Raw genomic sequence first — 19,437 nt, forward strand, 5'->3', positions numbered from 1 at the left:
TTTACACCAGATGGCATCAAGAAATGTCAGATTTTGTTTTCTCCCTTGCCATTCAGTGTCTTGGATCAGACACAATCCTGATCATAGAGAAAGGCATAGACCTTCATTCTGTTTGGTAAATACTGATCATGGTCAGGCAAGGTAACACTTCCCAGGTCTTGATGGTTCTGGTGTCAGTAGGTTATCTGTCAGCTGTCTTTCACTGAAGAGTTCAAGAAATACATTCCTCTCCTAGATCTGTGACTGAGAAATCTGGAGCATTAAGGAGTTTCAGCATGCTTCATTCCAAGCCCTAAAATACTGGACAGGAATGTCATTGCTCATTTCTGTGGGGCTGTCCCTTGCCACTTTTCCAGGTTAGGAGATGTAGATAGGTAGCCAGACAAGAAGCTAAGCTTAAAATAGAACAAAAATCTTTGTAAACAAAAATCACTTTTGTAATTTATTATTTTTTTAAATTAAGGAAATTTGCTTTTGTTTGAAAGCAATCCTTATGCCCAAACTACATGTAATGAGATTCCAAGAGTCAACCCTGTGCTGTATCCATTGCAGCTGTTTGATCTGGAGTTAGAAATAAAACAGTCCTCTGTAGGGTTATGCACTTTTACTGGTCTCTTGAGAACTTGCATAAAGCAAATTCTGCTGTCATTAAAGGTGCAAGAATTGTTATGGTTGATTAATTTTCTCAAACACAGAACAGCAAATATTAAGTCTGCTTACTTTACTAATCATCATTTTCAGTGAAAGGCTTTTTGGATGCTTATAAATTAAATTACAAAAAAAAAGAATTCTGCGTTTTTAATTTAATGAAATTAAACATATAGCTCATATGCCTTGAACTGGAAATACATTCTGTAATGAATGAGTTTTATTTGAACATCTGTTCAGTATAGCAGTTGTTAAAAGTTTTCTTTCCCTCTCCTTTCTGCCATATAAGCAATGCTGATTTACACTGAAACATACTTCAAATGGAAAACTATTAGAGGGAAAATCAACATTCTTTTTGTATAAAGCTGGAAAAGTAATTTTTTGAGCTGTGCTGGAATATAAGAAGAACAATTCTAAACAGGGTATCTAACATAAAAAGATTATTTCACGGAAGCATTATTTTGGAGTAAAAGTTAGCTTATCAAGACACATGGCACTTTTAGAAAAAACAAACCAGCATTTTTTCAATCTCAGAAAATGCAGATAATGAAAGCACACAGGTTTCTTAAATTCAGTTCTTATGAAATTGATTGTACTTAAGTCATCTGTTACTGATTTATTTGCACTTGTTTGAATTAATACAAGCAGCAAATAGAGGTAACTAAGTGACTTTTGTTGTTGTTGTTGTTAAATGGCTTATATATCCAGTTTTCAACCCAAGCTTTCTCTAGTAAACTAAGACCTCTGGGTTATTTCATTGTTTTAAGAGCAAAGGTGAATCACTTTTGCTTCCCTTCCTGATGAGGCCTTGCATTTTCCATTCAAGTTCTTTCTAATGATACACAGCTTCTTTGGAACCAGTTAAACTTTAATCCTCTCAGACAGTTCCCTCCTGAGTCACTGTTGTATTTCCTGAAACTCAGAACTTGCATTGAATTATATCTGCTGCAGTCCAGTCGCTTGTGTTTCAGTGTAGTTTCTTAAGAAGAACGTGCATGTTTTCCTAGTATAGCAGTGGGATGCATGTGTCGATGCTCTGGGCAGTCTGTGGGAAGAACATGGATGGGTGCAGTAAAGAAGGGAGCTATGCGTGGTAAGTGCTGTTAATGTCTTGTATGCTTAGATTAGGACCATGTCCTATGGATTTTATGTAGTTAATTGTGTATTAATGTTTCTCAGGTGTTCATGAGGACCCTGTCAGCGTGGTATTAAAGCATTATATTCCATACTGACAAAGTTCAGCAAGTATCTGTAGGACTGTATAAGGACTCAGAGGAAAGCTTACTTTCTACTGCCTTGGCTGTAGGACCCATTATTTATCTAAGTAGGTTATTACTGATAAAATAAAATACATTTATACAGCATTATTATTTCATTAGCACTCAAAACTTGCTTTGTTTAACTTTGTGGTCATATAAAATATATTAAAAAAAAATTACCCTGGAAGGTTACTTATATTAAGCCATTACTAGCATTTTCATTTGTTATGATTCCAGTAAGAATTTCCATCTTAATGGTCATTGCACAGATGCTAGACCTTGTTGAACTGCATTATGAACTTTCACCTGTAAGTTGAAACCTATTTCAATGTTGAGCAAAATCATACTGATGCATGTTTTCTTTTTCCCCCCCCTTGTTTACCAGGATGGTACGAAACAAAAGCGGGAGCGGAAAAAGACTGTGTCGTTTAGCAGTATGCCAACTGAGAAAAAGATCAGCAGTGCAAGTGACTGTATAAACGCGATGGTTGAAGGCTCTGAGCTCAAAAAGATTCGATCCAACTCTAGGGTGTATCACCGATACTTTCTTTTAGATGCAGATATGCAGTCTCTACGCTGGGAGCCTTCAAAAAAGGATTCTGAAAAAGCAAAGATTGATATTAAATCAATCAAAGAAGTAAGAACAGGAAAAAATACAGATATTTTTCGCAGCAATGGAATATACGACCAGATATCAGAAGACTCTGCATTTTCCATTATATATGGAGAAAACTATGAGTCACTAGATCTTGTTGCTAACTCAGCAGACATTGCAAATATTTGGGTTACTGGCTTAAGATACCTGATTTCTTACGGAAAACATACTCTAGATATGATAGAAAGTACTCAAGATAATATGCGGACTTCATGGCTTTCACAGATGTTCAGTGAATCAGATGTAGATAATTTGGGACATATACCGCTGTGTAATGCTGTACAGTTTATAAAAGACTTAAATCCTGGTTTAAAAACTAATAAAATTGAACTAAAATTCAAGGAATTACATAGATCCAAGGAAAAAAATGGTACCGAAGTAACAAAAGAAGAGTTTATTGAAGTTTTTCATGAGCTTTGTACCAGACCTGAAATCTATTTCCTGTTGGTTCAGTTTTCAAGCAATAAAGAATTCCTAGATACCAAGGACCTCATGATGTTTTTAGAAGCAGAACAGGGTATGGCACATGTCACGGAAGAAATAAGCCTTGAAATTATTCAGAAATACGAGCCAGCCAAAGAGGGCCAGGAGAAGGGTTGTCTTTCTATAGATGGGTTTACAAATTACCTTACTTCACCAGACTGCCACATATTTGATCCAGAACATAAAAAAGTTTGTCAAGATATGAAACAACCTTTATCTCATTATTTTATAAATTCATCTCATAATACATACTTGATAGAGGATCAGTTTCGAGGGCCTTCTGACATCACAGGTTACATTCGCGCTCTTAAAATGGGTTGTCGAAGTGTTGAACTGGATGTATGGGATGGTCCAGATAATGAACCTGTGATTTACACAGGGCATACAATGACATCACAGATTGTCTTCCGTAGTGTGATTGACATTATTAACAAGTATGCATTTTTTGCTTCAGAATACCCTCTTATTTTGTGTTTAGAAAATCATTGTTCTATTAAGCAGCAGAAAGTGATGGTACAACACATGAAGAAAATTTTGGGGGACAAACTACATACACAGTCTCCAAACATTGAAGACTCTTATCTTCCATCACCGGAATCACTTAAAGGGAAAATACTAATTAAAGCAAAGAAGCTTTCCTCTAATTGTTCTGGACTAGAGGGAGATGTTACAGATGAAGATGAAGGAGCAGAAATGTCACAGAGAGTGGGGAAAGAGGGGGTAGAACAGCAAAACTCAATGACGGGGAAACGGTTTCAGCTCTGCAAAGAACTCTCTGAGTTGGTAAGCATATGTAAATCCATTCAGTTCAAAGAGTTTCAAGTTTCATTTCAGCTCCAGAAGTACTGGGAAGTGTGCTCGTTTAATGAAGTGCTTGCTAGCAAATATGCCAATGAGAACCCAGGAGACTTTGTAAATTATAACAAACGTTTTCTTGCGAGAGTTTTCCCCAGTCCTATGAGGATTGACTCTAGTAATATGAATCCCCAGGACTTCTGGAAATGTGGTTGTCAGATAGTAGCAATGAACTTTCAAACGCCTGGCTTAATGATGGATCTTAACATTGGTTGGTTTCGGCAAAATGGAAACTGTGGCTATGTCCTTCGTCCTGCTATCATGAGAGAAGAAGTATCCTTCTTCAGTGCGAATACAAAAGACACCGTGCCTGGAGTTTCACCTCAGCTGCTTCATATTAAAATCATCAGTGGGCAAAACTTTCCTAAACCCAAAGGATCAGGTGCTAAAGGTGATGTTGTAGATCCTTATGTCTATGTTGAAATACATGGAATCCCTGCTGACTGTGCAGAGCAAAGGACGAAAACTATGCATCAGAATGGGGATAATCCAATTTTTGATGAAAGCTTTGAATTTCAAATAAATTTACCAGAACTAGCTATGGTGCGTTTTGTAGTACTGGATGATGATTACATTGGGGATGAGTTTATCGGGCAATACACTATTCCCTTTGAGTGTCTACAGACTGGTTATCGGCACGTTCCTCTGCAGTCTTTAACTGGTGAAATTTTAGCACATGCTTCCTTGTTTGTGCACGTGGCCATTACTAATCGAAGGGGTGGTGGGAAACCTCATAAGCGGGGCCTGTCTGTGAGGAAGGGCAAGAAGTCAAGGGAGTATGCTTCTATGAGAACATTATGGATTAAAACAATTGATGAAGTGTTCAAGAATGCTCTCCAACCTATTCGGGATGCCACGGATTTGAGAGAAAATATGCAGGTACACTTTTTACAATTAATTTATTGGTTCTTATGTGTATTTTTGTATTATGATGCGTATGGAATACATGTTTTTAAAAGTCTTGCTGCATTTTGTAAGTTATGTTATTCAAGTCTAATGCTGAACAGCTTTAAAAATGGGTTATGCCAGAGCAGCCTTTTAGGTGATACTGTCTACTGAGGTAATCTTGGATGCGTGTGTGTATTTTGTTGAGTGTGAGCTGGAAGTATGACTCCAGTGTTAGAACTCAAGCCTGTTGACTCATCCTGTGCCTTTGAGGGAATGTTAGATACACACTAGAGGAAAGTATGGCAATAATTTAGTTTTAGAAAATTAAGTTAAATAGAAGTGCAGGAGTAAAATAGACCTGATAGAAAAAGGAGACTTTACTGCTTATTGGAAAAGTTATTGTACGTGAAAGTATGTTTAGCATAGTTTCACTGAGGTTTTGTTTTTTTCCTCATTCCCAAATAGAAAGTAGTACTTTCAGAAAGACCATTTGCTTTCCATGATTCATCCTAGCAACAATATGTTAGAAATACATGGAATTAGCACTAAGATATTAGAAGGCATCCTCTAGAAGAAATTACCTTACCTTAAAGGTCACGTACAGTAAACACATTGTATTTCAGGAAAAAGTACTGGCTGAGGTGCTTGCTTTTGTGGAAGCCAAGAGATCCCACTTCAAAAACACGTTGTTTGGAGATTCCAATAAGGATTCCTTGTAAATAAACCCTTTTAGACATATACTAAAGTGAGTTGTAAAGTTGTGTTTTATTTAATAAAACTTTTAACTATCTATAAACTTCTGATGGAATACTAGCAGTGATCAATAAAATTAAGCATCATAATTTCAAATGAAGTGACGTATTAAATCCTCTTACTCTTATGTAATGTTAAGTGGAAACTGATTAAAGGAAATGTCTGAGACTTCATTCTGGATTTTAAAGGCACATCAGAGTAAATAAGTTTTCTTTGTGAATAATCTTCTATCGAAGAGATTTTAATAGTAATACATTTTTAAAAGTAATTTTTTTTCATAAGAAAGGAGAAATTAGTACAGCATCATGACAGTCTCCCATTCCACTCAGTATATAAAATTGCTATACTAAAAGTTCATTAAAAAAATACAGGGATGATATTTTGACTTGTAAATATTTCACATTAAGGGCTACATATGAAGTGAACTTTACCTGTAGTTAACCTGTTGAAGGCTAGAATTCTGTCATATAAAGGATACTGTATTTTAAGATACCTTTCAAAGAAGAGCTGAACCTAAGATTTAAGGAAACAGTGAAAGCATACAGGTTTTGTAGCTACTTTAAACTCTTTACCATGCATGCTGCAGTATTTTCCAGTACTGATATAATTGAAAACAGGCTCTACAGTGTGGTTTCTTTGAACATGAGATATTAAAAGGTATTTTATGTATTTTATTCTGTCAGTTTGAAAGTTGTGCTATCAACTAAATTCCTCATTATCATTTCTCAAAATGCTATCAAGAAGATATTTTAGGTGCCTGAGGGAATATCAGTTTTGCATAGCTATACTGACGGATTATATAGGGTGCACAATTTAAACTCTGTATAACTAAGGTTTTACAGCTAATAAAAGTAAATAAACCACTCAAATATCAATTTATGGGAATGTGAAATTTGTTTAATTCCTATATTACTGAAATTTTGTGTTATAAATTGTTACGATTTTTATGGTACAGAAATAATGTCCCCACAAGCCAGGTTATAAAGAGCAAAGTTGTTTATTAATATAAGGTGGAACAAGAGAAAAAAAGAAAGTGTGCAGCAGTGAGTTTAGTGGTTTCTCTAAATCTGTATACAAATAGCTAGCCTTTTTTCTTACTTGTTAGGTACTACATTACTGTGACAAAACCTGATGTCATAACTTGTTACATAATAATCACTGATAAAAGCATAATATAAATGATTAAACTGGATGTGATGCTGTATGTTTAAATTGCTTGGCAGTATGAGGGATAGTCTCTGGATATAGGGTTGGAAGTTCAAAGGTGAGAGTTATAGCTGTAGTTCTGTCCTGCCTGCCATTAGTTAATATATACATTCCCTGGGTCCTCCTTAACCTCTCTGTAAAATTGTTGTTTGTAATGGCTTACCCATGATGTTTATCTCAAAATCTGTTTGAATAGAATTCCCAATGTCTGTCTTTTCAGCTATGTAATTATTGTGTCATTAAGGTGTAGTCTAGTTAATAAAAGCAGTTTCAGTTTCCTGGACATTTACTAGATCCTACTAAACATTTACTTAAAATATACTGTAAGTGCCTGTAGTAGATGTAATTTAGTATTCACATAATTTTTCATGAATATGCTATATCTACATATTTTGAAGTCTTCTTCAGGTATTTTGTCCCATAAAGGGACAACAAAATATTTCACATTTGATTCCTGTTTGCATTAAGGTTGGCATTATGTCTTTCTAAGAAATTTGTCCACAAATGAATCTTACCATGACAGCAAGATGGAAAGTAGTTTTGATTAAAATGAAAATCTGGGTCAGATACCCTGCTTTGGTAAGATGTGAGAGAAAGGAGTGCTGAGCACATTTGTAACTTAAATATACCATGTTTTTGTTTTTGTTTCCTACAGGAACACAAACTCCAGACCTGCCATAGATCACCAGCTCCCACTTGGTACAAAAATCCTAAATTCGTTACAGTGCTGAGAATATTCCCATCATGGAATTTCAGTGGCTACTTGGAGTCACATTGTATTTCTAATATTGGAAATTTTCTTCAAGTTTAAACATACGGTTTTATGTTCTACCATATTGGATATAAAATACAGCTATAATAAATTTTAGGGAAAGGTACCAAATTGGTATTTATATTAAAGTACCTAAAAAATTCACTGAAGTGTGATTCTGTGATAGGAATGACATTGGTAGTGGAGTGCTGGTTTTGTGAATCACACCAAATGGGAGCCAGCAGATCCACAGCACGTCTGGACTATAGTTCAGGTGTGTTTAATGTTACAAATGGGCTGAATTCCTCCTTCCACTTCACTTATTTGGGACATTCAGCACCTAATATTTTGTTTCTTTTGGTGGCATTTTAAAAATTACCTTGAAATGTCTTTTAGAATTTTTCAAAATATATAACCAGTGTGTTTTAGAATTAATTTATTTGCATAGTTAATTTTAGTAGTGATAGAGACCAGACTTACTTGTTCTAAATATACATATATTCCCCCCCCCCCCGTGGCAAGTATTGAATTATATTTGAATTTTTAACATTTTTGGTGAAATATATGTGTAATATTGGTTGCTGTGGAAAACTGCCAGTTCTTCAGAGAAAAGCTGTGGTAATTCCACATTGTAGCTCAACTATAACAGTGAAGTATTTTATCCTGAAAGAATGAGACATTAAAATTCATATTTAACTGTAAAAGAAACTCTTTCTTTCCTTTTTGCAGAATGCAGTAGTTTCATTCAAAGAATTATGTGGCCTCTCTCCTGTAGCAAATCTTATGCAGTGCATTTTGGCAGTGTCTATGCGCTTGGTTGGGCCTGATAATACACCCTTGGTAGTACTGAATCTCAATGATCAGTATCCAACTATGGAGCTCCAAGGGATTGTTCCAGAGGTCTTGAAGAAGATTGTAACAGCGTATGACATGGTGAGTAGTCCTTTGTGGTTATTTTATATGCTATTTGAAAGACTTTCTTTTTATAATATACAGTACCATGCCTGTTTTGAAAGGTTGTTTTAACCTGTGACTTCCTATTTCATGCTTCATTACATGTGCTTGAAAGTCATTCCCGTGAACATACAGCAGCTGACAGTGTTTTCATATTGAGTAAAACATAGAGATTAATACACTGCATGCAAATACGTAAGTGTTTGTACACTTCAGAAGTCAAAGTGGTTATAATCAAGAGGATTTAACATGAAGAGTCTGTATTAATTTACCTGTTTTGCAGTAACTTGAAACTTTTTGCATATCTATAAACCTCTTACATTAATTTGCTACTTTACATTTTCCAGTTTCTGGACCTTGATTTCTTTTGGCTTTGACTCAACATAGAATAAAAAAATGTCAGGAACTGCTTTTAGGAATTGTAGTTTTATAAGCACCTTCAAGTGTTAATTCTACATATGCTTTTTCATTTTCCTTTGCTGTATCTTTCTTACAGATCTCATCTGATTAGGCATTTTTACATCTGTAAGCAGCTGTAATGTTAACTTCAGCCCTTATACTTCAGTAAATATGTAAATTGTGTCTTTAGAGACTGGAAATTAAACATTTTGCAAGAAGGAAGGAAGAACTAATACACTGAGAAATACTGATTTACATCTGCCTTGCATTAATTTAAAGTATGGAAAAAAGATCCAGACAAGTGTGATTTGAATTGTCCTCCTTACTTCCACTGAAGTAATCTGGCACAGAGTAACTGAGCCTTTATTTATTTATTTAATGATTTCTTTAATTTGATACATCATCTGACAATAAGTAAACATTTCTAGGATAATTTTGCATTAATTTTGTGCGCTAAAATGAGAAACCTCACCTGGCAGGATCAAGTCACTGTTTTAAAAACAGTCCTCACTATTTAAAGAAAGAAAATGAAGGAAAAGAAACCAGTAGCCCAGTTTCATGTTTATATTTTAAACTGCTTTCTAAAGAAAAAGTAGCTTTAGAATAATGCTATACCAAAGTCTGAAAAGCAGTTATTGGTAATTAGGTGGAGTTTATGTAGTTTGGTGATGATGTAAATACAACAGAATTTGATTGGAATGGTAGCACAGTTACAAGAAGATAGTGGTGTATCCTCTTAGTGGTAGCGTATAGGATATCGCTATAATTGGGATGCAAACAAGCTTGATTGTTGGGATTACACCTGTAACACGTATGTAATGACGTTCTGTCTTGTTGATGGAGATGTCTCTGCCTGCAGTTTGTTCTAATGTGGTGAAGCCGCTTGTTAGTTACTAAGCTATTCCAGATACTTAAAATCTTTTTGTAAGTCTGGATTAAATTTTTTTTTGAATGTCACTAAGATAGGGGTGGCTCATGACTCCAGAAATCTTTACAGTCCAAGTTTGGTTTGCTCTTTGTCTCTCACATACATTTTTTTTCCCCCACATCCTGTAGTCTACACATGATTTGAATATCTGTGTACTTTAGAAATGTATACTTTATTTTCATATATAAGAATTGTAGAATATTTATTTAATGGCATGTTCAAAGCATTTTTCCATCTCCTCTTCCATAAAGGATCAAGACTCAATTTCAGACAAAGAGAAAGAGTATGGTTGTGCTTCTAGCTCTAAATGATATTGAAGATAAGTAAAAATTAAGATTATTCTTGTCAAATAAAACTTATAAATTGAAATAATGAGATGCATTTCAATTTGTGAAACTTTGGTCTTGCCAATACTCTGACCAGTTTGACAAAAGGTTTTAAGCAATTAAAATCTGTAGGGCATAATGGAAAATGAAGTCAGCCATGGGAGCCATACTGATAGCACTTGTTTCTGAAAGCACATTGTGAAACAGTGGGAGACATCCATATCATCCTTTCCTCAAGGGGAGGAGAAGACATAGGAAGCTATTTAGCTCATATATTGATATTTGCTATAGTGGCAGGCGTTTAGAGTCCGATACTATCGTAAATAGTGTTCTTTTTGTGGGTTTTTGGTGTAAATTAATATAGTGAGCTCTCAAAATGACACATTTTATCTCAATGGTTGGTTTTGGCTTGAGAATTTTTTTGACATGATTAATTAACAAGTGGGTGTAAAATTCAGCTTAATAATGAGAAGCCTTATCCAGAATTAAGAAAAGGTAGATGTACTGTCAAAGTAATGATTACCTACTTTTCTTATTTTCTGCTGGCTTAGGCCTCAATATAGGTCAAAGTTATATGACTATGTTCTTCCACTGTGTGAAGTACTGTAAGTATGAAATCATGTTGATAACAGAAATTGTGTTAAATGTTTTTTAAATAAACCTTAGTTAGTTCCGTAAATGCATAGGCTGTCATTACGTGGTGTGCATTCTCAGTGTGGCATATGTAAAGATATTCTCAAAGTACTGCTGTTTCAGGTTCACGGTATTTTTGGCTAATGAAGGGATTCTTATTTGTCAAAAATACTCTCCTTTTTATAAAATGATAATAAACGCAGAAAGCAATATTCAGCCAAGATTTTTAATTATTCAGAATTTGTTTATACTGGGAGTGGTTAAAGGACCCATCGTTGCTCTGTAAAGTGAGAAAGCATGTAAGACCTTTACAGTGAGACAGTCAGTCCATGTTGAAATAATTACAAAAGAGTGCAGTAATGCAGGAGCACATGGAAAGGTGAGAATATCTTCAGTGTAGAACAGGTACATATATTTTTTTAAAGAAACAATGAGGCAAATGATAATGAATTAATTAGCATATCACTAGATACTTGGGGTTTTTACATGTAAACAAATAGCACATGCTTTCTTAAATTGTTAGCATTCACTACTACATTAATGGAGGAGCTATAAGTGATAAAGGCTAGTATTATTCACGGGTTAAAATAATGTATTTTTGAATTTAATGAGTAATTTGTCACCAACATTACTGGAACCAGTTTACCCAGAAAATAAAAGGATCTTTTGCTTTTATCCATGTTATAGGAGCTGGGGTCTCTTTTCAGAATAATGAAAAACAAATATAACTAGAACTTTTAAGACAGACGTTTAAGTTGTGTATTTTTCTCTAGCTTCTCCATGCTCCTGAGTATTTTTCACCCTAACATCTTTTCACTGTTTAACAATGTTTTATTTTTCCCTCTCGTTCATGAACTTCAGCTTCCTTTATGTGATACTTCAGCATGCACTCTGTTGGTGTCATCACACCCATCACTGATCAGTGCTGCAGACTGAAGCTTGGAGTTAAGGCAAGTGCCTCTTCCACACCATTGCATGTTTTTGGTTTTTTTTAAATGTCTTATAACCTTTAAGATAAACAGTAAGTAAACCTTAAAAATTTATGCTATGGCAAGAGAAAAAAAAATATCTTGTCCTAAGTCTGCAGCATTATTCAGTGATGAGTATAATAGCACTGCAAAGATATGCTAGAGGATCATACAAATGAAGCCAGATATTGTTGAGAACTTGACTGTCTCTGTCTGCCCTTATTGGAGGATGAAGTGTCCCATCTCATGAAGATAAGGTTTTCTGAACTTTGCAAGCAGGCATTTACTTCTAAGAGGAAAGGTAACTCATAAAAGGGAGAGAACTGTACCTGTGTGAAAGAAGATAAAGTAATGCTGCTACAATAATGAGGATTAAATGTTATTAAATCTTAATTAGAAAATGCTGCTAGATCCATTTTTTCCAGTTTCTGGTGGTAGGGGTTTTTTTAATGTTGAGGTTATGTTGTAATTCAAAATATCTGCAGACTACTACAGTATAGGAGGTCTGTATATGATTCAAATGAAATCAAATAAGATTAATAGATTTTGTATACACGCCCTGGGGATAGGCTCAAGATCAGGGCTATGTTTATTAGTGGTGGGGTTGTGAGATGATGAAAATGAGAGGTATTAAAGCAAAAAAAAAAAAAGCTGCTAAACTCAAAACCACCATATGACTCGTGATTAGCAGCTGTATAGTAAGCTTAAATCCAATTACCTTATTATTGGCTCATTTCAACTACTGACTTGATACAGCAGATTGCATATATGCAATGACGTGGAAGTTAACTTCGTGTCACGGAGTTGCAAATTTGGCTGATGTCATGAACTAAATATGATAGCCTATCTTTTGAACTTGAACATTTCCATCCCATTGTGAAGTAGATAGTTTGACACTATGCCTTGAAGAGTTATAGACTGGACTGGTACTAGTAGGGTTTATTAAAAGACTATCTAAAAAGTACTGATTGTCAAGGTTTTGGTAAAATGTTAATAGTCCTCTCATACTTCAGCTACTGCTCAAAACCCTAAATATTCTTCACCTTTAAAACTCATCTTGATATCAAGATAGATGAATTGGGTGGGACACTTCTGTATCAGGCGTATTGGATTGAAACTCATAATTCTGAAGGAAGCAAAGAATATATTTATTGCCTGTTTCACAGGGCCTAAAAAAGAATGATTAACAGATCTGTTTTGAGTTAATGCTTAGCTCATAAAATCTGTATCAGTTACCTTGTTGTTGATGTAGGTCCTCGGTTATTGTTACTTTGCAAATACAGTAAGAAGTAAGAGGGATTTCAGTCATTCTGCTGTGGTTATAGAGTTGTATCTTGAGAGAACAAGTAGATGAAGACTTTCTTCTGTTGATCTCAGCTTACCAATGTGCCGGAGTTACTCAGCTGAGTAGCCTTTGTTCCACAAATTACCATCTAAAGTTGCAAACTTTTGGGGTAACCAAAAAATACTAGATCCAGTGCTGGTAATTACCAGGTTATCTCCTAAAATGGAGTGAGCAAATAGGTTACTTTAACTTCTGTGTAACTTTCTTTTGATCTAAATACTCAATTTCTGATCGTGGCAGAGAAGGGTGAGTTCAAGATGGTCACCAATCTCCTGTGATTGAACTCAATCTTTAGATCTCGTGGTTTTAAATCACGTGATAGCATCTTACCACTATCTGCTTTGTGCACGTGAACAAAATCCAGATTTTTCCATCTGGTACCTTTTCTGAGGAATATGTGACTGGCATAGACTGTGATAACACTCTTCTGTTGCCTGGTTGGTTCAGAATGTCTTCTGGAGTCCAGCTCCATGGGTGTTCCATGTTATAATTTAACTCTTAGAATTATCTGGCTTATAAAGCAAAGAACTTAGGCTTTACACAGAATTCTGAAAAGCTATTATTCCTTACTTTTGTACTTAAGACCATAACTACATAAAAATAAGCAACCTTGTTAAAATGGAAAGGTAAGAGAAGTAGTAAAAAGAACACTTATCAAAAAGCACTTGAGGAGGACAAAAAGGAGGAGGTGCCGTTCAAAAGAAGGCAGCATCTTTCAAAAAGCTGAAGTCACATGCAAATGAAGAAGACAGGATAGGTATTTAACCCTGCCATTGTTAAATAAAAAATATAAGAAAGCTGACAGTGAAGAATTTCAGGAACAACCTGCACAGACTTAAAAATAACAGTAACCTCTTTTCTGAAAATACCAGAAACAGGAAACCTGTCCAAGAGTGTGTATGACCACTAGTTGATCAAAGTATAAAAGAAAGCCCCAGGAAAAGAAATAAAGCCACAACACTAAATTAGTTTTTGCATCCATTTACCTGTGGAGATTAAGGTTTCACATGAAACACCTCTTTATGAAGGACTCATTCAAGAATTCATCTCTAACTGAAATGCTGATAAAAGATATTACACAGGAAGGGTGAAATGACTGAGAAAAAAATTACTAGAAAGAGGTGATATTCATTCAATGGTTCTGAAAGATCTCAAGAGTTGATATATTCAAACTGCTAATTGTTGTATGTATCCTCTCACTTAAAACTGATTATCAAAGTTGTTAGTTGGTGCCAGTGTTTTAAGAGGTTTCCAGGGAAGATCATGAAACTACAGATCAGACAAGATGACATGTGTACTGTGGAAATGGGTAGGAACTGTTTTGAAGAAGAAAATTAGAGGAAACATGGAGAAACATGTCGTGTTGGGGAAGAGTCAATACAGCTTTTATAAAGTGAAGGGCTCATTAATCTCTTGGAGTTCTTTGAAGTCAAGAAGCATGTAGACACAGAAGATTAGTCTGGTTGGATTTTCCAAAAGCATTTGATAAAGTCTCTTTTCAAATGCTTATTATATTGAAATGAAGTTACTATTAAATTTTTAGCCTTTTAAAATTCTTAGCTCTTCTTTGATATGTGGAGTAAATGTTGAACTTAACCTGATGTTCCAACAGGAAAAGAACTGTTGAAGACAGTTGCTTGTGTTGATTTTTGCATTAGGCTGTTTTTCCATTAAGTGGATTAGAGATAGTAGGTATAGCTCCCAACAACTTTGAACTAGCTAAAATAGCTAAGTACTCTTGAAAATGTATGACTTAACGATGCCCTCAGATTTGCAAAGATCCTCAAGGTGTGAGGTATGTCGGCGCTTAAAGTTTAAACAATTTTCTTAGTCTGAGTGGTGAATTGTTACAATGTGTGTTAAAACAGTAAGTTTCAGAGCTGGCAATATAAATGCAATATTGAAATACTGATAATACACACTCTCTCACTATTTCCATTATTGCCTCTGGCTTTGTACAGTATGTTTACTTTCATTATCAAGTCTCTGCAGAGTTAGAACTGTCTTTATTTAGGTAATAAATGGATACAGTTCAGTGGTGAAGAGATCTAAGGGAAAACATCATTCATTGCAATTTAATATTGCAAATAGCCCAAGTAATGGGTTTTGTCATGTTTAATAAATGGTAATAATTGTAGATCCTGGTTTTTGAGGTGAATTTAAATAGTTACTGGCACTGTAGTTGTTAGTCTGTCACAAAACCTGATGGAAAACAAAGTATTGATTGAAAATATAGTGAGTAGCTTGGGCAATTTCTTCAAAAAGAGTTGTGTTGCTTATTATCAGTTTTTATTTTCCTGTTTTATAACAGGACAGTCATTCTAAACTGAAGGTTGCAATTATGCTTCCAAAAACAGAGCTGCAGATGATAACCTCAGCTTATGTTGGGCTTTTCAGTCCACAAGGGCAGAAACAAACGTCTAATTTTAGACATTCAGACTCCAGTGCCAAGTGCTGTAAAGTATGAGCTGTTTTACATTGATTGAAAAGCTCCGTTAATGACAACTTGATGCTTCTGGGAAGTCAAGATTTCTGCATTTTTTGTTAAGAGCATGAACGGTGAAGCTTTTTGTGTCCTCTCAGTAATCTCATTATGGCTAATGGCTGACTCACAGTATTCATAAGAGCATAAAATAATACGACTACTTAGGAAGAGGAGTTCATCTAGCTTACTGTTCTGTTTCTCATGTAGTCCAATGGAATGTTTATGGAAGAGCATAAAAATAGGTCACATGCATAGCAACTTCTCTTATATATACTCCATATTTCTAATAGTAGTTCTCTTTTTCTTTCTCAATAAATTCTTAATCTTCTGTTTGAATTTTTGTCTCCTGTGTGAAGAAATTGTGGTTATTGGAACTGCTACCGATGGTTTTACACTACCTATTATTTTTCTTCGCAAGGATGATAAATTTCTGCTTCTTTTTATGGATACAGGCTATTTTCCTTTCATATATATGTGCTTCCTTATTGTCCACTTTTTACATAGTGTTTTCATTCTATCAGCTTTAGTTTAAAAATTATGAAAATCATTTTTCTGTGGAACAGCCAGAGTGTCAGGAAAGCAAGGAGAAATGACTGTTGGATTTAAAAGAGTTTAATGTCATTGTGTGCACAGTTCAGAAGAGAGATGCTGATTATTTTATTTACTCTGTCTTCAGCCTAATCTTTCTCAAATACTTTACTCATGAGGAATTAAGAACATAAGACTTTTTAAAGGAGAACTTGTGGACTGTTTGTTCCTTTGGTAAATTTTCTTGAACTGTGGGAAATCTAATTCATTTTGGGATACTGCAGAATTAAGAACAGATGATGTCCTATTTTTTCTCGGGCCTGCAAGAGTTAGTTTTGGTAAGTGGATTTCATCCCTTATGCTCCTGCACTGCATTATGGCATAATCTCAGCTTGCTTCTTTCTGAAGACAAAAACCCTGTTCCATGTATGTGTTCCATAGAATATAAAACATCTCAAAAAGAAATGAGAGAGGAAAGGAAGGCTGGAAAAGTGAAATGATGAGTCTGTTTCTATGTTTTTCCCACTTAGGGGGATATACTGCCACTGTCGCTGAGGTACAGCATTACGTTTATATCATAAAATGCCAATGAGTTCAGGAAACATAATGAAAATTTCCTCTGCATTTGTCTGGGAAGAAGACAGTGTTTTAAAGTCTAAAGGGGAGTATAACGATAGCATAATATATAATATATGTTATGGTCAAGGGAGGTGATCCTTCACCTGTATTCAGCACTGGTGACGCCACACTTGAGTACTGTGTCCAGTTCTGCGCTCCCCAGTACAAGAGAGACATGGACATGCTGGAGAGAGTCTTTCAAAGAACCACTAGGATGATGAAGGACCGGAGCATCTCTCCTATGAGGACTGTTCAGCCTGAAAAAGAGAAGCTTTGTGGAGGGATCTCATCAATGTGTATAAATGCCTGAAGGGAGGGTGCAAAGAGGACAGAGCCAGGCTCTTCCCAGTGGTGCCCAGTGACAGGAGAAGAGGCGTGAAATGAAACAGGAGGCTTTTTCTGAGCATCAGGAAACACTTTTTGACTGTGAGGGTGGGTAAGCACGGGAACAGGTTGCCCAGAGAGGTTGTGGAGTCTCCACCCTTGGAAATGCTCAATAGCCATCTGGACGTGGTCCTGGGCAGCCTGCTCTAGGTGGCCCTGCTTGAGCAGGGGGAGTTGGACCAGGTCCCTTGCAACCTCAATGACTCATGTGTTTGTGTGCTAAATTTATTTTCTTGCATAGTTGGAGAAGTAATTTCTAATTTAGACAACAAGTTTGCTAAAAACTTACTGCTTTGAAGTGAATTTAGTTTGATGTGAGGAGTCCTCTGCATGTACAGAAGTAGCAGTTAGAAGCTTTGTTTTCTTACCTTGATGCTTTGGACTATACTTGGGTAGTAGGAAGATCAGTTGTTCTTCATTATAGAGCAGCTTTGGACTGTCTGGGCAAAACCACAGCTGATTTTTATCTATACTGAAGTTATTATTGATTGTTGCCTTGAGCCAGAAAGCTGAGTTCTGTAAACTTCTTTTGATTAGAGATGTCAACTTTACTAAAATCCTTATTTACACAGAATCATTGAGGTTGGAAGGCACCTCTGGCGATTGTCAAGTCCAGCTGCCTTGCTCAAAGCAGGGTCAGGTAGAGCAGGTTGCCCAGGACTGTGTCCAGTTGGGTGTTGAATATCACCAAGGAGGGAGACTCCACAACCTATCTGGGCAATCTCTTCCCGTGTTTGACCACCCAGAATCCCCACTGAGCCTTCTCTGCTCCAGTCTGAACAGTCCCAGCTCTCTCAGACTCTCCTCATATAAAAGACACTGCAATCCCTTAACTCTTTTTGTGGCCCTGCGCTGGACAGTAAGTCCATATCTTTCTTGTACCGGAAAGCCCAAAACTGAACACTCCAGATGTGGCCTGACCAATGCTGAGTAGAGGGGAAGGATCACCTCCCTCAGTCTTTTGGCGATGCACTTCCTTAGCTGTGTTCAACTTCTGTCCACCAGGACACTCAGGTCCTTTTCCCTGAAGCTGTTTTCCAGCCAGTCAGCTTCCAGCCTGAATGGGTGTATGCCTGGAGTGATTCCTCTCCAGGTGCAGGACTCGGCACTTCCTTTTGCTGAACCCTTTTCATGGGGTTCCTGTCAGCCCACTTCTCCAGCTTGTCAAAGTCCCTCTGAGTAGCAGCACAACTGTCTGCTGTATCCAGCATCCTCCAAGTTTTGTGTCTTCTGTCAGCTTGCTGAGGATGCACTTTGCCCCATCATCCGGGTGATAGATGAAGATATTTCAACAGTAGTAGCTCCAGTATCAACCCCTGGGGCACACCACTAGTGAGTGTCCTTCAGATGGACTTGATGCTGCTGAGCACAATGCTTTGAGTCTGGCTGGTCAGCTAGTTTTCAGTCCCCCTCACTGCCCACTTACCTGACCTCTATTTAACGTCCTTAGTTTGTCTATGAGGATGTTACAAGAGACAGTGTTGAAAGCCTCAGTAAAGTCAATAAAAAACATCCACTGCTTTCCCCTCCTCCATCAAGGCAGTCACCTCATTGTAGAAGGCTGTCAGGCTGGTTAAGCCTGATTTCCCCTTTGTAAATCCATGCTGTCTTTTTCCAGTCATCTTGTCCTTCATGTGTTTGGAAGAGGGTTTCAAAGAGGATTTGCTACACCACCTTCCCAGGCACTGAAGTGAGGCTGACTGGCTTGTAGTTCCTCAGTCCTCCTTCTTACTCTTCTTGTAGATAGGAGTGAAATTTGCTTTCTTCCAGTGCTCAGGAATGTCCTGTGATTGCCATGACCTTTCAAAGATAATCGGAAGTTGCCTTGCAGTGACTTCAGTCTGCCCCCTTGGGACTCATGGGTACATCCCACATATGTCTCTGCGTTTTGATGAAATTGTCGTTAAACAAGGTTCAGTGTGTCTATTGCCAATCAATACCTGCTTTACATAACATGAATTACCCAACTCGTGGACTGGCTGTGGTCTTGCTGTGTTAATTTCTAAAATTTCACTGGGATTTGGAGAAAAACTTTAAAAGAAAAATAATAAAAATCTGTTCTGCCGGGACCTTTGCAGGTTGTTTCCTGTCTCATCACTTGTCAGTAGTAGTTGTCAGAAAGTTGGAAAACTGTTCAGCTATCTTCTTTCAGTTATCTTTTCCATGCAACCTAGCAAGGTATTCTTCAGATATTTTAAAGCTCTGCTAAGAGGTCTCCTGGAAGACTGCAACTTGAACTCGGGACAGAGAAAAGTATATTGTCCCTTCTGTTTAGATGCTATTTTGCAATCACTTCAACATATTTCTTTGTTGTGTATCACTCCTGTTTGAACTGGAGGACCCTTTACTCTTGGAAACTGAGTAGCACTGA

General features: G+C 36.4%; 1 protein-coding gene across 1 annotated transcript in view; it reads left to right on the forward strand.

Annotated features, from left to right (window-relative positions):
- Positions 1-2,295: 2,295 nt before the first annotated feature.
- The window catches only part of PLCL2 (phospholipase C-like 2), a 47,796-nt gene continuing 30,654 nt past the window's right edge, over positions 2,296-19,437 (forward strand). The window contains exons 1-2 of the mRNA XM_010585895.1: positions 2,296-4,779; positions 8,228-8,431. Coding sequence (XP_010584197.1) covers positions 2,344-4,779; positions 8,228-8,431 — 2,640 coding nt within the window. The 5' untranslated portion in view covers positions 2,296-2,343. The remainder of the gene's footprint in view (positions 4,780-8,227; positions 8,432-19,437) is intronic.

The sequence above is a fragment of the Haliaeetus leucocephalus genome, unplaced genomic scaffold (assembly GCF_000737465.1).
Source record: "Haliaeetus leucocephalus isolate CR32 unplaced genomic scaffold, Haliaeetus_leucocephalus-4.0 Scaffold135, whole genome shotgun sequence".
Classification (NCBI taxonomy): domain Eukaryota; kingdom Metazoa; phylum Chordata; class Aves; order Accipitriformes; family Accipitridae; genus Haliaeetus; species Haliaeetus leucocephalus.